This window comes from Labrus bergylta, chromosome 19, assembly GCF_963930695.1.
Source record: "Labrus bergylta chromosome 19, fLabBer1.1, whole genome shotgun sequence".
Classification (NCBI taxonomy): Eukaryota; Metazoa; Chordata; class Actinopteri; order Labriformes; family Labridae; genus Labrus; species Labrus bergylta.
This window is the reverse complement of record NC_089213.1, coordinates 10,672,716-10,692,335: the sequence shown is the minus strand read 5'-3', so window position 1 is coordinate 10,692,335 and position 19,620 is coordinate 10,672,716. Positions and strand designations below refer to the sequence as shown.

General features: G+C 37.2%; 1 protein-coding gene across 2 annotated transcripts; it reads left to right on the top strand.

Moving 5' to 3' along the window:
• Positions 1-3,338: 3,338 nt before the first annotated feature.
• Positions 3,339-10,691, top strand: LOC109991760 (CMP-N-acetylneuraminate-beta-galactosamide-alpha-2,3-sialyltransferase 1). Of its 2 annotated transcripts, XM_020644115.3 has the most exons (7): positions 3,339-3,473; positions 4,894-5,178; positions 6,344-6,537; positions 6,635-6,802; positions 7,369-7,402; positions 7,531-7,650; positions 9,208-10,691. In XM_020644115.3, the coding sequence occupies exons 2-7, from the start codon at positions 4,930-4,932 to the stop codon at positions 9,373-9,375; spliced, it is 933 nt and encodes a 310-aa protein (XP_020499771.2). In that variant the 5' UTR covers positions 3,339-3,473; positions 4,894-4,929; the 3' UTR covers positions 9,376-10,691. The 2 variants fall into 2 exon arrangements, with proteins under 2 accessions (XP_020499771.2, XP_020499772.2); XM_020644116.3 differs by lacking the exon at positions 3,339-3,473 and having other exon boundaries at positions 3,502-5,178.
• Positions 10,692-19,620: the final 8,929 nt, after the last annotated feature.

Sequence of the window (19,620 nt, the reverse complement as noted above, 5' to 3'; positions counted from 1 at the left end):
TCTGTCTGAAGAGAAACAGTAGGTCACTTCAGTCTTTACAGTTTCTAGGAATTACTTTAGACCGCAACCTAATGCAAGCCTCCCTGCTCTTGAGAGATTAAATTGCATTTGAGAAATCATGAATAAAGTGCAAGAAGCAGCAGTTATGTCAAAAAAGGGAATCACTTTCTTTGCTCGGCCATCTTAATTTTCCTATGGGTGTTATTCCAGGGCCACTCCTTTATATCCTTACTCCTAGGCCTTGCAAAAACTGTTGAGAAACTCCAGGATGTGGTTAAAATTGATGCAGGCTGCAGAGCCGAGATCTGATTCTGGTCCCTTCTGTGCAATAAATGGAATGGCATTTCATGCTTCTGTAATGACAATCTTGAATCTTAATCTGCTATTAAGCTATATACAGATGCAGCCTTTTCCATTGGTTTTGGGGGGGGGGGTCTTCAATAGTGAAGGGTTGCTTGCCATCGGTCTGCTTGAAAATCTTCTATCCATCTCCTGCTAAATGGCCTGAAAATGGAAAAACCACAAGGTCTAATGGTTTCTACGTAAGCAAGCTGGTGTTAAAATGCCTCAACAGCTCAGTAACATAAACTGGAGCTTGACCATGCAAGGCTCGAAACACAATAATTAGAACTTTAAACTGGATTCTGAAACTGATGGGGAGCCAGTGTAAAGACTTAAGGATAGATGTCACGAGAGACCGTCGAGAGGATCTCCTCAACAGCTTAGCAGCAGCAGTTTGGACCACTTGTAAACGGTTCACAGAAGTGACACTAAGACATGTAAACAAAGAATTACAATAATCCGGCCTTGATGAAACAGAAGCATGAACAATCATCTCTAGCTCAGATCTGGACACAACAGGTCTGAGCTATATTCCTTCAATGATAAAAGGAGGAGCAGACCTAACTGTTCACATGCTGGTCTAGACTCAGAGCCTGACCCATTTGGACCCCCAAATTACACAGGGCAGGTTAAAAAGTAGAGGAAAGAAAACCAAGACATTTCTTCACCTCTAGAACAACATGATCAGGAGCAGAGATGAGAACCTATCTATGAGAAACTATCCCACTATCAGTGTTCAACTGGAGAAAATTTATCAAAATTTATGCAGTTCATACAGTCAAGCAAAACAGACAACTTAGAGACATTTTGGGGTTTAAAATACATGTACAAATGAATATCATCTGCATAACAATGATAGGACACATCTTTAAAAGTTCTTATAAGATGCCCCAGAGGGAGCAGATACAACAAAAACAACAGAGGGCCCATAACAGACCCTTGGGGAACACATCAAGATAGGGTTTCTACAGACAAAGCATGTTTACCAACAGTAACTGAGAATGATCTGTCAGATAAATATGAAGAGAACCAGTCCAAAGGCCACTGCACACTGAGTCCGTTTTTTTTTGTCCAAAATTGACGCACGTTAAAAAAGAAATATGATCCCATGTTATGTCAATCATGTTTGCACACTGATGATAATGACAGTTTGACACTTTTGTCGGTCATTATTTCTTTCGGAACAGGTTTGCTTTTCTGCGTTTTTCCGCATCCAACCCTGTTTGTGTGTGTGCGTGGCTGTCTGTGCCTCATACATACTGCCAGCTGCTGTTCAGGATCATTATGCTTCGCTTTAATTTGTTGTGTTCTTTTTAATGTGTGGTTACAGAGAGCAGCGTATCAATCTGGATCACTGAAATCCAGAAATACATCTGGAATTGATCAGGATAATTCTGCAGCTCCTTTATTGACTACTGGGTACGCTGTGCTGCATCTCAGCTCCGGCAGTCCTCTGCCCTCCGCAGCAGATACGCAAAGCTTCAATTTTTGCCGGATGCCAGAGCCTGACGCATCAATTTTGCACAAAAAAGAACAAGCGGGACGGGAAGTCAGACACCGAAACAACATTAAAACATCTGGTTTATGGGGCGCTGGTGGCGCAGTTGTTAGTGCGCGCACCCAATGTATGGAGGCTGTAGTCTTCCAAGCGGGCGGCCCAGGTTCAAATCCCGCCTGTGGCTCCTTTCCCGCATGTTATTCCTTACTCTCTCTCCCTGATTTCCAACTCTATTCACTGTCCTATCTCTCCATTAAAGGCACAAAAGGGCCAAAAATAAATCTTAAAAACATCCGGTTTATTTTCAGAACAAAACACTCAAAAATGACCGTTTGTGTGTTTGTTAATGTGTTTATGAGGTTTATATAGAGTTTTATACTGCATACATCATACTATCTTGCACTGTCTGGAGTGAGTCTGTTAAAAAACCTCTCAGCTTTTTTACACTGAATATTTAGTTATGATTTGCTGTTTCATTATATTGTTTTTATTGACATCATGTGATTCACTTGAATGCAGTTTTTTTAATGTTGGCTCCTATGAGGGTTGATATTTTGACTTGTATCTGGTGTATTTATGATGTAATGCACCTATAAGCCAGAACAAGTGTATATAGTCATACGCCTTCACCTGTGTACACCGGTGGTGACTGCAGCAAATATAACTCTGTTGTCTCAGCGTGTCACTACACCCTGAAGAAGGCGGGGTGTATTTTACATGTTTCTAACCACCCTATGAATCAAAGGCTTTTTATAATTTTCAAACCATCCTGAGTGCCTGGACCTGGATAATTTATATCATTTTTTTGGGGGGTTTCTAAGTTTTACTCCACCATTTTTTGAGATATGAAAGTAGATTGTGAATTCACTCTTAATAATGTGAAGAACAGAGTTGAATTAAAATGTGATTGCTCGATATAACCAACTAAGAACATGATTATGCAGTATATCTATCTGTGCAAACCTTCTCACATTATCAATATATATGCAATTTGTTATGGTAAATGTTTTATTACTAACATTCTAGATGTTATTCTAGTAGTATTAAAATGATATCTGCGACAAATAACCTTTGTCTTTGGATTTATTTCACCATTTTATCTGGCCCCGAAATAACACGTTCCGTAATCTTACTTACAAAGAGAATTATTAATGAGTGTTACAGATGCCTCCCTCAAACTTGAACAAGATCACTCTGCTTATTGTTCTGGCAGAGGTGATTATGATGCCACAGGCATCCCATAAAAAAATATTGTACCACACCAAGAGGTTGGTACATCATAAAAATGTAATTAAAAAGCGCCTTGTAACTTGTTTTTGAAACACTATAAGATCTTTATATATAAGGCATGCTTAGACTGAACTCAAAGTGCAAAATGTTTGCTTTGTTATTACATGTTTTGCTTTGTGTTGACATGTTACAACAAAGCCTTCCTTATTCAGAGACTAATAAAAAAGAAAAAAAAAAGATGTTATTTGATGCCTCTGTAATGCATTGGCAAGCTGCCAGGCTTCTCTGGGTAGGAGTTCAACCTGCTTTTCACCTCAGCTGTTATCATCGTTAATGTTTCACACAGTCATCATTGTCCGTGTTAGTTTTGTCTCAACCGTTCCGTTTGACTGTTCACTTTCAGGTAAGAGAAAACATTATTTATAGATTTATAATTCTAACTTGTGTTGGTGTTGTATATGGTTAACCTGGTATGTAGTTAAATATAGTTATCCAACGATCTTATTTAAAATTGGAAAAAAAACTTATCTGGGGAAAAGTCCTAACTCTGTGTCCGTTTGCTGGTGCCAGAAATAATATTGTTATTTCTATTATTTTGGTCTTGACATATTTCTAATGATAAAAATGCGATGTTCAGGTCTTATTTTTAGTCATCATCATCAATCTGCTTGTCTATGTCTGCTTTACTGTTTGTTTTAATGCATCCATGTCGCTGCTTATCTTACTGTATGTCTGCTGTGATTGCTGGTTTGTATGTCTGTTTTTAGCTAAGTAAATAACAAAGGGCTCATTAAGTTGTGGAATTATATTTCTTCATTATTTGACATTCTTACAGTAGAAACCACAAATAATAAGAATACTAAAGTTATTCATTTAGGGAAAATAACATTGTTTCATATTTGTAGCTTCTTTGAATTATTATGTCAATATTTTGGCTTTTAAGCTCAAAGCACCAACACTAAATATCCTCCGTGCCGTCTAACACCACTCCTGATTCATCCTCTTTTAACTTGTTAACTGTGAATGTGTCAATTATACAAACATTGATCTCTGATGTTCTCCAATATCCACTGTAGAAGTTTTGTTATGATCTTTTTTAAGTGGACCCAAAAGCCAGACCGGAAAACAGGGTGGTGGGTAAAAGGGGTATTTATTGAAGTGAGGTTGGTGAGGCTTGAATGAGAGGCTGGGTGGTGAGGCGCTGGAGCTCGATGGTTGGAGGCACAAGGGAAAAAAGAAGACAAGGGATAATTAGTGACAGGTAATTCCAAAGCACAAAAAGTCTTATTGATTCTGAAAAGCCAATCTACCACGGTGTAGGCAAAAATAAACACGCAGTTTGGGAGAGGTGAACCAGGATCTAAATGCTGCAGCCGGTGAGAGAGCTCCAGCAGCAAATAAGCCACACCCAGCCTCTGAAAGAAAAAAACACAAGCACCAAACCAAAAAGCAGACCAGGAAAAATACACAAAAATGTCCAATCACCACAAGCTTGATATCATTATTTGAAAAGTAGTTGTGAAAGCCAGCAGGTGTTAGGTATCCTCTGCTTTTTATTTTATTTTATTATTTTTGCAATTGTCTAACTAACCTGTCTGACCAGATCGGAAAATATTCAGGGCAATGTTTTGTATTCTGTTCCTGATGACGTCATTTTGGTTTTGTTTGGCCACTAGCTGCAAGGACGTAGGTGTGGCATCCTAAATATCTGGAGCATTTTACAGCAGGCGGTGTTATCACTTGCGTCCTCTGATAACCGATGGTCCTCAAATGATTAATGAGCTGACTTTCTGTTTTGCTTTATTTTCTCATTGTACCCACAGATTGCCTCTGTTCTACAAGAGCTTCATTCTGCCAAGATGCTCGCCACATTTAATCAACAACATCTAAAGCGTGTTATATACCTTTTGTGTATTTGTGCCTTCGTTGTGCTGTCCATGTACTCAACTAAGTTAAATTTACATTCCTACATACCTCGGCAAAATTGTGCATGTAAAAAATGTTTAACAGATAAAGATCCTGGGTTCCAGACGTTTCTCGATGCCGCACCTGAGCCTTTTTTATCAAGAAACTATATAATTGCAAAGGATGCTTTCAACTGGTGGAAGGTAAATGTCAACACACCTTTTTTAAAGAAACTGCACCACTATTCTGTTTCACTCTGAGTGTCCCTGATTAAAAAAATACATTAATAAATGCGGCTATTTCTGTTTCCCAACGTAATTTCAACACATAACTATCCTACTTCCTCTTGTGTCAAACTGAACGCACATTATGTAGACAAGACTACAGCTGGCTATACTGGTTATCGTCTTTCAGTTAGGATGGAGCAACAGTTGGCTAAAAATGTTTTTAAGAAATCTAATAATAAACCTTTAGTGATTCTATCTATCAGTTAATGTCCTGAAATGTAATGTTGGGTTCAGTTCTTACTCTTACTCCTGCTTCCCCTTACTTAGACTAAGTCAGACATTTACATTGATTTAAAAATAGGATGAAAAAAAAAGAAAATTTTTTGTTTGTTCCTAGTGCAAATGTTGCACTATCTTCTGTAAACATTGACTGCACTTTACAGCAGCACTATCAAAAAATCCATCATTCAGTCTTTATTTTTAACGTGCCAATTCATAACAAGTGTTATCTCAAGACACTTTACAAAACGTAGGTTAATGAACTTCCTTATTGTTTTGGGGCTCAGTTAGAGTCGGTCGTCTCTCAACCTGGAAGGTTGTGGGTTCCATCCCCAGCTCCTGCAGCAATATGTCCGATGTGTCCTTGGGCAAGACACTTAACCCTGAATTACTCCCGCTGCTTCGTCAGCGGCGTATGCAAATGTGATAAGTTACTTCTGAAGGTCTTTACAGAGCAGCCTCTACCATCAGGGTGTGAATGTGTAGGTGTGACCTGCGGTGTGAAAGCGCTTTGAGGAGTCAGAAGAATAGAAAAGCGCTATATAAGCTCAAGTCCATTTACCATTTATGTTACATTACTCATTGCTTCATTACAAAGACCCAGCGTTAATCCATCATGAAAGCAGCACTTAGCAACATTTAGCAAACGTGGGTCTTTCTGCACCTCATTGCTCTGTCTACCAAAACACTATTGCACTTTATTGATATTGCGACCATTCCAGTTGACTTTTTTAACAAATATCTTATATTATATGTTGTTGTTTTTTTTTTTTTATCCACTGATGTAAATCAAATTTCCCTTGCGGGGACAATAAAGGTCTGAACTTATAATTATCATTTATTCATCTCTCATATTTTTCAGGGCATACAGTATGAAAGTCGCAGCAAAGAATACTTGAATACGTTATTGGACAAGTTGTTTGACATCATCCCGCCTCCAGCAGTTGTAGAAGCCAGTCCTGAGCGTTGCAGGTCTTGTGCCGTGGTGGGGAACTCTGGTAATTTGAAGGGATCACATTATGGCGGTCTTATAGACTTCCATGATATTGTAATAAGGTAAATCATCAGACTTAAATACAAAGATAACAGAACCTTTAAAAAAAAAAAAAGCGTAGTGCCCATGATATTAAATATGTATTTCTGTTTCATTTAGAATGAACAGAGGCCGTACCAAAGGCTATGAGGAAGATGTTGGGACCAAAACAACTCATCATGTCATGTATCCGGAAAGTGCAATCAACTTGGACAACACCACTCATCTTGTGCATTTTCTATTCAAGATAAAGGATTTGGAGTGGCTCCTCAAAGCTTTGCAAACAGAGTAAGTCTAAACTCTAATCTGTACGATGAAAAACCACCTTGAATAAACAACACGAGCCGTGTATTATGAAGACATATTGCTGGAGCTGGAGAATTTAATATACGGTTGTGGATCAGTGGTTGTTTCTCTACCAGAAGGTCGGGGGGTTCGATCCCGAGATCGCAGCTACATTTCTGATGTGTGCTTGGGCAAAACACTTAACCCAAAGTGGCTTCGTCTGCGGCCTACGAATGTGGATGAATGGGATTAGTTCAATCTGATGCTTTACAGAATCGATATTTTACAAAGCAGCCTCTACCATCAGTGTGTGAATGAGTAGGTGTGACCTGCGGTGTAAAAGCACTTTGAGTAGTCAGATTTCTTCCTGACCACAAAAGGAGGAATTTGAGATGTGCAGAAATGTAAGAAGCAAATAAATGTCATGAATGATATTTGTTTTTTAAATGATAATTTTTGTATTATATGTATAGATTTCCTCTAACAATCTTAATCTGATGGACTATTTTAAGCAATAGGTTACCAGTTTATTCTTTCCTAAATGTAATAATTTATGTTGCCTCCATCAGGGGAAACGCGAAAAAGATAGCGAACAAGGATTTGGTGAGAATTTTTCAATTATTTTGCATCATACTGTCATATAGATAGTCATCCAACAATACATTTGTAGCGTTGTACATTCACTGCCAATCAAATTGATGCCTATAGTGGGACACTTTGATTTATTACAGGTGATGGTCTTCAATCCAGCTTTTATGAAATATACGTATGATCTATGGCTGCATAAAAAGGGAAGGTACCCTTCTACCGGCTTTATGACTTTGATTCTCAGCCTGCATATTTGTGATGAGGTAGGTTTGAATCAAACAACACTAATTATGTGCTTCTCCAGTGAGAGTGCAGCTGTAATGAAACACTATGTTGTGAATCTACAGGACATATAAAAACTGCAAGTTTAAAATTATGCATTTTTTTTTTAAACGTGTTGCATTTTTGTTAATTGTTAATAATTTGTTAATAATTAATCTCACACTCTTGGATTTCTTGTGCTTGTATGCACAACAGATGTGTATCTAACTGTTTAAGGCCTAAGGGAGTTTACTGTGCCTGAGCATGGTACAGAGCATCCCCACTAGTCAAACAAACTGGACTTTGGGGGTCAAACGTCCTTGGGCACGGTTTGAGTGTGCATCAATGTAAATCAAAGATAACCTGTTAGTGGCTTCAAGTGGTAATAGTCAAAACTGTTGTCTCAAATATAAGTAGAGATGCTTACAGTGATACCTTTATGCCAGCAATCAAAGTCAATGTCAAACAGTAACTTTCCTTTGAAGGGCTCTACTCTTCTAATCAGCATCTAAAACATTTCTGGACAACCTGCCCCTGATGTCTTACTAAGTTGCTTATTCACATATTAGGAGGCAAGACATGACATTAAAAACGCGCTGCAGAAATCCAATACTGGACAAAAAAAAAAAAAGAAGCATGACACGACTATTTAAATGTCTTTTGCCTTTGTTTATTGTCTCAAAGTATCAATGAACAAGTTGGGGGAAAACATACTGGCAATTAGAAAAGACTATGACGCAGCTTCATCACGTACATGGAGGTCGCACAGGTCGTGCCTTCGATTAGGGGGAATTTTTGCCATGAATATTTCTGGCTGTGTTCACACATCAGCTCACCACTTGGAGCTTTTACGAAAGGCAGGCTGGAGCAAACGTCAGGTTTAAGTTGTGGTGAAGAATTTGGCCATTTTCTCTTCAAACATGCAGCCCATGGGAAGATTTCAAGAAACTTGTAGAAGTTTTATGCATGTGTGAAAACAAAATAGACAGTTTTGAGTACTGTAAAATGACTTCAGATCCAGGAGTGTGACCTATTCATTCTTTCCATCTTTCAGTATCATTCTTTTCTCAATGTTGTATCAATTGAACTTTAAAGGCAGAATGTGTGACGCAGAATGCGCAAACTAAAGAGCGCTACCATTAACCCGCTAACACAACAATGCAGCTCGAAACAAGGACAATTTTGTCTGCCACTTGCGATAATCACTTAATCATGGTGCGTTCCAATTTGTTAACCTTTGAAAATCCTTTGTGCCTACGTGAGGGGAAAGGGGTTGGAGGTGTGTCGCTGGACGAGAGCGGAGGATTCAGTGTGGTGGAGGTGTAGCCAAACAGCATTTTTTTGGGGTTTCATACTGGTGCTCAAGGGCGACATCTACTGCATCAGTTGTAGATGCAAAGTTGCACATTCTAATGACACAAACTTCATGACTTTACAGGTTACTTCAATAGTAGCAGTGAGCCTTTACTTGCAAGCCTGTTAAAAGTCTATGTCTAGTTATACACAAATAATTACAGAAGAAATTAATTTTTAGTTATGATATATTTGTGTGTCCCCAGGTCAATGTGTTTGGATTTGGAGCGGACAAAGATGGAAACTGGAATCATTACTATGAAATACTTAAAAACAAAAACTTCAAAACTGGACCTCATCCAGGAAATGCGGAATACGAGATGATTTTGCAGCTAGCACAGAACGAGAAAATACACATGTTTAAAGGAGCTTAATTTGATTATCTTTTTTTTTTCTTGGTCTCTTTCTGTCTTTGTTGAGCGTATTAACATGGACAGCATCGAAGGCATGAAGAACCTCGAGAATAGAATTGAAAAAAAAAAATTGAAGTGGATCAGCGCTCCGGCATTTTCGAAGTTATTCCTTCAGCAGATGAGTGTTCCCATTTTAAATTTCCCCTCTAGTTTTGAATATTCCCATCGTGTTGAACAGTTTGCTCCTTTCCATCAATACACATAATGGTGAATTCACATGGAATGGATTGCAGCTGCTGATCAGACCATTAGTTTATTGATGGATCATTTATTTATAGGGCACCCAGAAGGGGTATTGTTGTCCCGATCAATGGATGGTTTGAGCATGACATCCTTCATAAATACTGTTAACCTTTTACATGTGCTTTGTGAGTTAGACCATGTCTTTTTATTTTTTTTTAGCACAGGTTAAGCAGGAGCCAAAACTGTGCAATCCTTTTGAGAATCAGGCCATTGTCCACTTTTTACATGTGGATAATGAATTTAGATAGGCCCCCCTGTCCTCCTGACAAACCATGCTGCATGTTATAACTGGAAATGTTTCATAAGCTGAAAAATCAAGCAAAACTGGTATTACAGTGTCTGAAACGAAGAGCAGTGATTAATTTGTGCGTGGCAATAGGATATATTAAACACTGTGTGCATGGGCCAGTGAAACCCTCTGAAGAATCCAGTTAGTCTTGATGCTTCCGATGCACGCCCCTTATGTTTATTCGGTTATGCTTACGTGATAAGAGATAAAATATCTTATCTTATCTAATATCTAAAACTGGGGAACAGGACAATGCAGAAAGAACAAATATTCACGATCGTTCTTTGAGGACATACAAAGCTCCTTGACATGACGTAAAACAGAAGACTACTATCCCCCTTTTTTCTCATGACCAACGTGTATATAAGAAAGAGGAGTGAATCCTGCTGTAACTTGCAAATTCACTCCTGAAGCTAAGTTACCTTCAGAAATGTTTGTATTGAACACTTGCATTAGCAATGGCTTTACCTATTTATTTATTTTTGGCCTTTGTTACTATTTTTTATTTTATTTTATTATTATTATGTGAACCATAATGTTGTTTGTGAGATCTGTTTGAAGGAGACTCTGTTTGAAGATGGCAAGGACCATTGCAATCGTCCACTTTTGAAACTTGTGTTGTCTTATTACAGTAATATGTAAGTGTCACAGAATATTATTCATGAATGCTTTATATGAATGTAGGAAAGGTAGGTTATGGTACTGAATGAAATTGTGAAATTAAATAAAATGATATTTGATACAATATACAATACAAAGGATTAAGTATTTTCTTGTGTGAGTACATGCGTGTGCCTGTGTTGATGAAAAGAAGTGAAATTGTAAGCATAATTCTCTTACAAGAGGGAGAGAGAAAAGCAAAAAAGATATGAATCTGGGATAGAGCACTCAATGGGAAATTACACTTTACACGTTTTCTTTCATTTACTGATCTATTTTAGATTGTTAGGATTTGACTGTATTACTGTAAATATAGGAGAAATACATGATCAAAGAAGGAGAAATCGAGTATATCCTGTGTTACTGTCTCTCTGACTCATGACTGTCTACAATGAGTGAGAAGCCTGAGTGAGTGTCGCCAGCTGTAATGTTGTTGGAGCAGTGTTTACCTCATGTTGACATGGATTTTGTTGACTTTGGCGGCTGCTGATAAGCCTCCAGAGCCTCCTGCCATAACAGATGGCTGAAGTCACTCAGGCTTCATTCACTAATATTTACATTCTACTCTATGGGAATGACATGTTGGAAAGTAGCCAGATGTTGCACCCTAACCGGAGCCGCCTTGCCCTGAGGACCAGAGCCTCCGTACATGGGCCGTGTGCACAAACCAAAGCACCAACATTGCCCAACTTTATTCATATTATAAAAAGACACAGAGTAAAAAAAAAAAAAAAGGCACATGCCTTTTAAATTCTACTATATTATGAGAATTACACACTTTAAAGCAAACAGTCATCTACTTTTCCTATCCCTCATGCCCGTCCCTTATTCTCTTTTTTCAATGTCTGAAGAAAAGCTGTTAAAAAAAGTATTTTAGAAAGATCATTTTAATTTAGAGGCTTCAATTTGCAGAACATGCAGACCTTTGTTTCACAAATTGTAATACTAACAAGAGCAGATAAGCGGACTTAGACATATGTCTATGTTTGCATATGCTTTATCAGAACAAGCCACCCATCTCTGCACTACAAACCAACAGAAAGAAATATTATCATCTGTTTGCATTGCCAACGATAAGAGCCGCTTACATGGTTACTTTGACTGGAGATGAAAGCCCATGTTTCATAGACCTACAACCTTAAAGTAAATATTGTGTATGCATGAAAGGTCATGGTCTGCGCAGCATTACTCCTGTTTAGAACACTTATTTATCTGGCTAAACAGCTGTTAAAAAAAAGTGGAATACCATCAGACTGATAGCACCCTTTCTTCTTCATCTAGTTTCAAACCTTGTTTATGAGTTTTATTAACCAATAGCAAATAATATAAAGATAGAAAATACATCATTCTGGCCAATACTGCGATGGTTAAAGATAACATCAGCTAGATTTGGGATTGTAAACTTTCACTGCCGTGTATAAATATTTTTAAGGTGGAGTGTTTTCCTTTCAAACGATAACCGACTATTGTCTTTAATTGTATCGTTTCTCTTGCATGCTGTCGCTCGAAAAAGTGTACAGTAAGCCTATATAAATTTCAACAGGATTATGCAAACTACAAATATTCTATTTCCACAGTTGAAGAAAAAAAAGTTCCATTACTACATGTATCGCTGTAGGTCCTCTTGCAAAATCTGCCATGCTTTGCGTTCAGTGCAAAACGGTATGTATTGTTTCCATTTCCACTAATAATAATGTAATAATAGTTGTCCCATAGTTCCTAAATTTTGTATATTCGCCTTGTGTGTCGAATAGTGTGTGATATCACTGATTTTACTGAAGCACATATTTTTTCCCTCAAGGAAAAAAATCAAATATAGTTCTATTTGACCTGATGGTAAGGCCATTCTGTGATGATGTTTAAATCACGTTATCAACCAGGGGGTCCTGACCCGCACTAGGTTTTATAATAATAAAGTACAAGAGCTTAGAGAAAAAGGCCAAAATTCAGGAAATGGAAATACTCTGATTTTTGTAGGCCTATTCATTAGTGTAGCCTATAAGTATAACTGTTAAATAAACAATAATCAAATAGATGTGTTTATTTATTATTTTTGTAAGAACAGGACAGCAGAAATGTCTCCAAAACTCCTGAGGAACTTTCGCTTTGTGTTGACTTTGGCGCCCCCTATAGACAAAGAAGTAGGCCTACCTCTTGTATTTATGCTGACTTGGCCCTGTAAATGTGTAAATACTATATTGATTTTATCAAATTTCTTTTCACAGTAAAATGTATAGGCTAAGTGTTGGGTGGTATTTTACGATAGAGGATTAGGGCTATGTTAAAAAAATATATATATTTTTTTAAATCTCAAGATTAAACCCGTAAATTTACGGGTTTAATCATTTTTACAGTCGATGGTTTAATCTCGTAAATTAACGAGTTCGAGACCAGCCTGCACAAAAATGATGATAGTAGAACTGTTAAAGTCTTTATTTGAGTCTATATCAGAAGAGCAGCAGCATCCTGTTCTCAAATGACAAACATGGAGCATCTTGTCCTAAAGGTTTCACTAATAATGAAATAGGCTACTTCCTTGTGTAGTCGGTAAAAACAGTTCAAGAGAAGTTTTCACTTCAACTTGCAAGACCTTGTTTATCTGTAAAATGATGAACGGGACACAAACTGGCTCTGCACATGAGACACTTTAACAAGGCAGACCGATAACAGACACAAACAGTTGTGTTGGGGCTTTACTTATGCAGATATGAAACTACACATGCTTTTGGCACATCATCATCTTCACATTGTCTTTAAAATATCAGCACCCTGAAAAGATACTGCAAGAAACTGTGGGCTTTTCCGAAGAAAGAACCACACTGACTTGGAGGAAGTTGTCTGCAGTGGAAAATACTTTTAAGAGTTCTGCTTTCATCATTTTGCGCAGGCTGGTCTCGAACTCGTTCATTTATCAGATTATTCTCGTAAATTTACGAGTTTAATCTCAAAATTAAAAAAGTGCCCATTAATTCCCCTTAAAAGTGTTTTTTTAACATGACCCTAATCCTCCGTCGTATTATTTAGTGTGAAATATGTGAAAGATTTTTTTTCTACATCATGCACACATTTATTCACTTCGTCTGACACACTAGTGAACTATGGTATATGGTGATCATCTTTTTCCTTAACTTATTTGCACATGTACGTCTATAGCTGTCAGGAGACATCAGAGCAATTCCATTATGTTTCAAAGCCAGCTTAAAAACTGGCTCAAAGGAGCGTTATGTTAATGCTTTCAGTAGTGAGCTGTACAGTTTATATCATTCTCTCCGTTAATTATCTCTTGATCAGCGGTTGTCAGGCTGCTGTAAGAGATGCATAGTTTAAAAAAGCAGGTCTGTTTAGACACAGTGCTTTATTGACTTTTGTCATTATGCTTAAGTTAAGACTGCTCAACAAAAAACCTTTGCATTATAATAGTTTTTAATTTTTAACTCTCAATAAAAAAAAATCCACTAATCAGGATTGAAAATAAAAACGGAGCGACATTTAAATGTTTATATTTGCCTATATTTATCATATTTTTAAAGCATTTAGGTGCATTCACCACTGCCTGTTGTTTCTGAGCAAAAAGAGCAAGTCTGACATCTAGTGGTGAAAGTGTAGTATGACCTCTGGTTTAAAGATCCATGTTAGAAATACTGTCTATTCACATTTATAACATTCCCCAAAAAGCCCACTGATCATTTTATGATACAGAAAGTGAATACACTTAGATGTTCATAACATTATATTTAAATACACATTGTTATTTATCCCAACAACTTTTATTTTTTTCAAAGTATAGTCGTAAATGATTGTTTTTAAGGTTTCTAATGGAAATAACCTTATGATGGTGCTTTATTCTCTCATTTTGAGGTGTTACATTCAATGTCTGAAGGCTCCTTGAGGATAAAAAGAAACCGTATGGATGACCAGTGTCAGTTTTATTAACATTTTCAATACACTTCATTCAGCATTAACAATAGTATACAGTATTTTATTTTACAAGGCCTTCGATGTTTCCATTTTGCCAAGACTGCAACACTATGACCGAGTCTTGATTACAGCCATTTTAGCGGTGCGCTGGTGAAAAACACACATTAGTGTCTTCTTTTCCATTAAGCTACCTCCTTCGCTCGCTGATAAATGGCTGAATCCAGAAATTAGACTGCTCTGTCAGGCTCTACGAGGGCCTCTATTTATAGAACTCCATTTGAGAATTTGACATGAAGCAGTAAGAGGAAAGCTACCAGAACTGAAATATAACTTACTGTACCCAACCTTCATTAGACCTTCATCATTAGCTAGTCTATTTGTAATAACCCTGACCCTTAATGTTTTACAAAACCATTTCAATGACATCCCCAAATTTAATTTGATCTCCTTATAGGTTCAATGATGTCCAACCAGTTTGAACATAAAAAAACACTGTGATCATATGATTACAGACCAAGTAAAAAAAAACACCAAACAATCACACGACAAACAAAATCTGTATCTTTTATTTTGTGTTGACTGGAAGTGAAAACATAATGCAAAAACACCAAGGATACCAGTAAATGAGCACAGTCAATATTTTGTCACATTTACTCTTTTCATTAACATCCTGTTTATAATGGTAGAAGGACAACAGCTACTCATTATCTTCATTATAACATACATTATTTAAGCACTGAATCATGTAGCATTATTAACTCAATAAAAGTTAATCATCAGTTATATAATTAAGTATATGTGATGCCTCAATGCGTCATAAGGCCGAAACCATACATGTGTTTTTAACTGGTATTAGAGGATTGTGACCGACAGATGTTTTATTAATACGTGCATCAATTTCATTTTCTTTTCATGTAAATGTTTAATAAACCTGAGATGTAAGATCCTAATGCAGAATCATTTTGTTCATCTAACTTTATGTCAAAGTGTCACTTCCAGATAGTTCAAGTAAACAACCTTCTCTCAGCCTCTGCTGCAACCGATTACAGCTGAGTGTAGGATGTTTACATGAACTGAGTCTGAACAACTCCTACTTGCTCATTTGTTACGATCCCATTAGTGGTGCAGCAAAGTGCGCTGGTCCTGCTGGGTTCCACATTTGAAAAAAAAAAAATAATAATAATAATAATAATAAGGAAAAAAATTAAAACCTAGAGACATAAAACTGAAACAGCCAATTACTTCAACTCACTTTAACAGGGTTTCTGTCAGTATATTGGAAGGGGCCTACACTGAACCGTCACCATGTGTTCACCATCATTGTGCATGGAAAGACATTAAAATGTGATGCCTTTTAGTTAACATTACATACTAACCCTAGACAGCTATCCAATCCCAGAAGGAAAATACATCTTCTGTCTCATGGAGTCAATGTGAAAGGTACATTTTTTTCAAAATAAAGGGTATGTTTTTGGGTTAGGGCAGAAATCTAAGACATTCAATAATGCATAACCAATTAAAAATATGACGCATCTTTGTCCCTGTTTGTTTTCAAATTCTTTCTTTAATAATTTAGTTTATTTCAGTGTGTTCAAGATTTTCATAGATCTGAATAATATTTTTCAAATAGGAAAGTACTGTTTGCCTTGGTGAGTGATACTGAGGACAAAGACAACTAAAACACAAAGTCTGCACGTTTTCATAATACAACCGATCTGGACATTTAACTCAAAAAAATGTTTTCATTTCTGCAGAGCTGAAGGCAATCGGCAGCAGCAAACATCAGACTGAAAGCTCTGATGATAGACAGCTTCCAGTCGGGGATGTTTACAGCCCCAAACTACCCTGTGTATCAGTCACCGCAGTCACAGACGAATATGTGCTCAGCTAAGAACAATGTTCACAAGTAATACAAAACAACCTAGACAGCAGGAGCAGCGCTCGACAGTAAAAAAGACCACCAAGAACACGGAGAAATGCTAAATATACATCGGTGTCAGCATGGAAAAATCACCCTCTGAAAGAGAGAACAGAATCACTTATTTCGTACACAATGTCCACAGTGACCCCAGATTCCAGTTTCACAGGTAACACTGTCTGCAGTCAGGTATTTTCCCTTATACAAAAAAAAAAATACTGCAAAAGGAGAGAAGGATGTGTGACCTCATTATCATTGAACGACACAAGCCTCTCTGGGTGATCATGCAGATGAGGATGACTGTCAATGACAACACAAAGACGTTCAACAGCAAGCTCACCAACAAAAAAAAATGACGCTTAATGATAAAAACACCACCTTGCTTTGTTGACAGGGATAATAAACCAATTTAATAAACTTCATGAACTTGAACTGATTCACAAACCTGCTTGTTTAATCAGTTTAACCTGCTGCACAGGTGAAATAACATTGGCTACAACATTGCTTCTGTTGCAGTAAGACTTTCAGTATAACGGTGTTTGTACTGTCACTTTAGTTTCACAGCTGGGGAAACAGTCACAGCAAGGCCAGCTACAGTGTCCTACCCTGAGACACTGCAACACTGAAAAAAGCTAACTTAATTAGCGAGGTAGCCTTCAGTAACAGTCGGCAAATGCCGGAAGTAAATTGGTTTCGCCAGCAAAACGCTTAAAGTAACTTTGTCTTGTCGGGCTGCCTGCTAAAGTAAACAATGTGATGTGGTAACTGTTAGCACTAGCTCACTTTAGCACAACGACCTAGGTCGAGCTAGCTCGATGTCACAGAGCTAGCTTAGCTTCTGTTAGCTCGTCTGTGACCCTAACCTTCTTGATGTCTGACGTTTCCTTACCGGCGAATAAAACGACGTTTCTGCGAAAACATCAAGTCCACGCACACGCACACACACGCTAACACACTGCTCGTCACTGGTTTGAAGTTTGAGCCGGACTTGGTGGTGTTCTTTGAAAAATTTCCTGCAGCCTGTTCAAGTTTCCTTCCGTTTCCATTCACTTGTCTTTATTTTGACCTTTGGTTACTCGACACCAACATTGACGTCATTGTCATGGCAACGTAGTCCCGCCCACCGTGAGCTTACTTTACACTTGACAGATAGCCATTTACTACCCAGCCTCATTTCGACATCTTTTAATCTCATGGCATGGTCTCACATGAAAAAAGTTTAAGACTTCACAGAGACGAGGAACTAGGAAATAAAGCTTTCATAAGATTTCTAGATAAGACTCGCAGATTCCCTCAATTCTTTTAAATCCCTTCTTAAAACATACTTTTACAGACTTGCTTTTATGTGATGTCGTCTTCTTAGTGTTCTTTTATTTACGCTCTTATCTCGTATTTATGCTCGTATCTTAATCGCCTCTTGTGTTTTAAGTTGGTAATTTCTTATCTTACTTACTTTGTCTATTTATGTTTCATATTTATATTTACTTTTTATTTTTTATTCATATTATAGTTTTGGGGTTTTTGATCCTTTAACCACTTGTTTCTATTTATTTTACTGCTCTTACCTTCTTATTGCTGTTATCTTTTTATTTATTTTTTTTCAGCTCTTTTAGTTTCTTACATCTTTTTAAATCTTAGTTTTCCACTTGGTCTCAGCTCGTGTTGTTGGGTTCTTGTGTTGCCTGGGTTCTTATGATGGTTCTTGTGATGGTCGGGTTATATATGTCTGTTGGGTATCGTGCACTTTGGGTCCTTTTCTGTTGGATTAGTATTTAATTATTTGTAGTATTATGCATCTGTTATATTCTTACTGTTGTTTATGTTCTTCTGTGTTTGGTTTAGTTTGCTTTGTTCTTGTTTTTGCTGTTTGTCAAAGCACTTTGTAAACCTGTGTTTTTAAAAGGTGCTATATAAATAAAGTTATTATTGTTCCTGCATCAACTAAATATGCCTATGAAAACCTCAAAACTAGTTGATGTCGCCTTTTTACACTTAGTGTGGAGCAACCAGAGGACTAATGTAACAGTGTTGGAGGATGTGGCCTATTGAGATTCTTATCATTGCAAAGTAAAGTTGCTTACACTTTTTTTGTTTGTTGCAGTTGCGTATTATCAGTTAATAAAGTTACTTTGCTGCAACATAGCTTTTGTGAGCACCACAGGCCTACTAACAACCGGTTATTTACTGTAAATTCCTATTTATTAGATGTAATCAGCATTTTAATGCCTTGTCAGTGTGTGCAGTTTCAGGTTTTAATTGTTTTGTACAGAGTTCATTTTTTTTATTCATAGACTATCAGTTAACAGAAAAACTTGTAATATCATTTTTTTTATTTTCACATAGGCCTAATTTAAAACCTTATGTGTTAGCATAGACATAAGCCTAGGCCTATATAGATAGACAGATAGATATGTTATTATATTATTTGAAATCATAATATAATGAAAGGTTTATTATACCAAAAGTAACTAATTAAAGTAATTGTGCCAAAGTTTTTTCCAAGTTTTTTCATCTTCTCACTTATAAATCTAGTTCTTAAGTTCAATATTTGGTTCAGTCACTGCTGGAGGGAAATGATCCATCCAAACGAGATATGTGTCCTCACAATCCCAAGCACCCAGTCTCAAAATATTAACATCAATCCAACATGTCACCTGTGAAGAATTTTGCAAATAGATTGTAGCTTGGAGCTTTCACCTGATGAGCCTTTACTTAGTATGTTGACATATTTGATAAGATGAGCGTTCATTAGCCTAATGAATGACTCCCACTGCATTGTATCATCAGAGGGATCTATTTGGCAGTTTGACTCTCCTCTTTACCGTTTACCTTTTAACACACATTCAGGAAAAGAAACACAACAATAGGGGACAATGTTAAATTCAGCCTGTTCAGAGGTAAAAGCAAACTGTAAGCTATCAGCAGTGTTGTGTGGCGCATGTAAACTGTTTTGTACTGTATTCTCCACATGGGGTCAGGCTGGATCCATCTACTGACCATTTCTTTATACTTCATACTTCACCAAGTTAACTGTGTTCTCATGATGGATCAGACATCATTTATTCACAGTTTAACATTCAGCACACATGGCCACGTGTCTAGATTTCTCTTAAGTGCCCAATTTCAGTCTAAAATTTAAAGCAAGATCAGCAAATGCTAATTTCTCAAATCTTCTCTG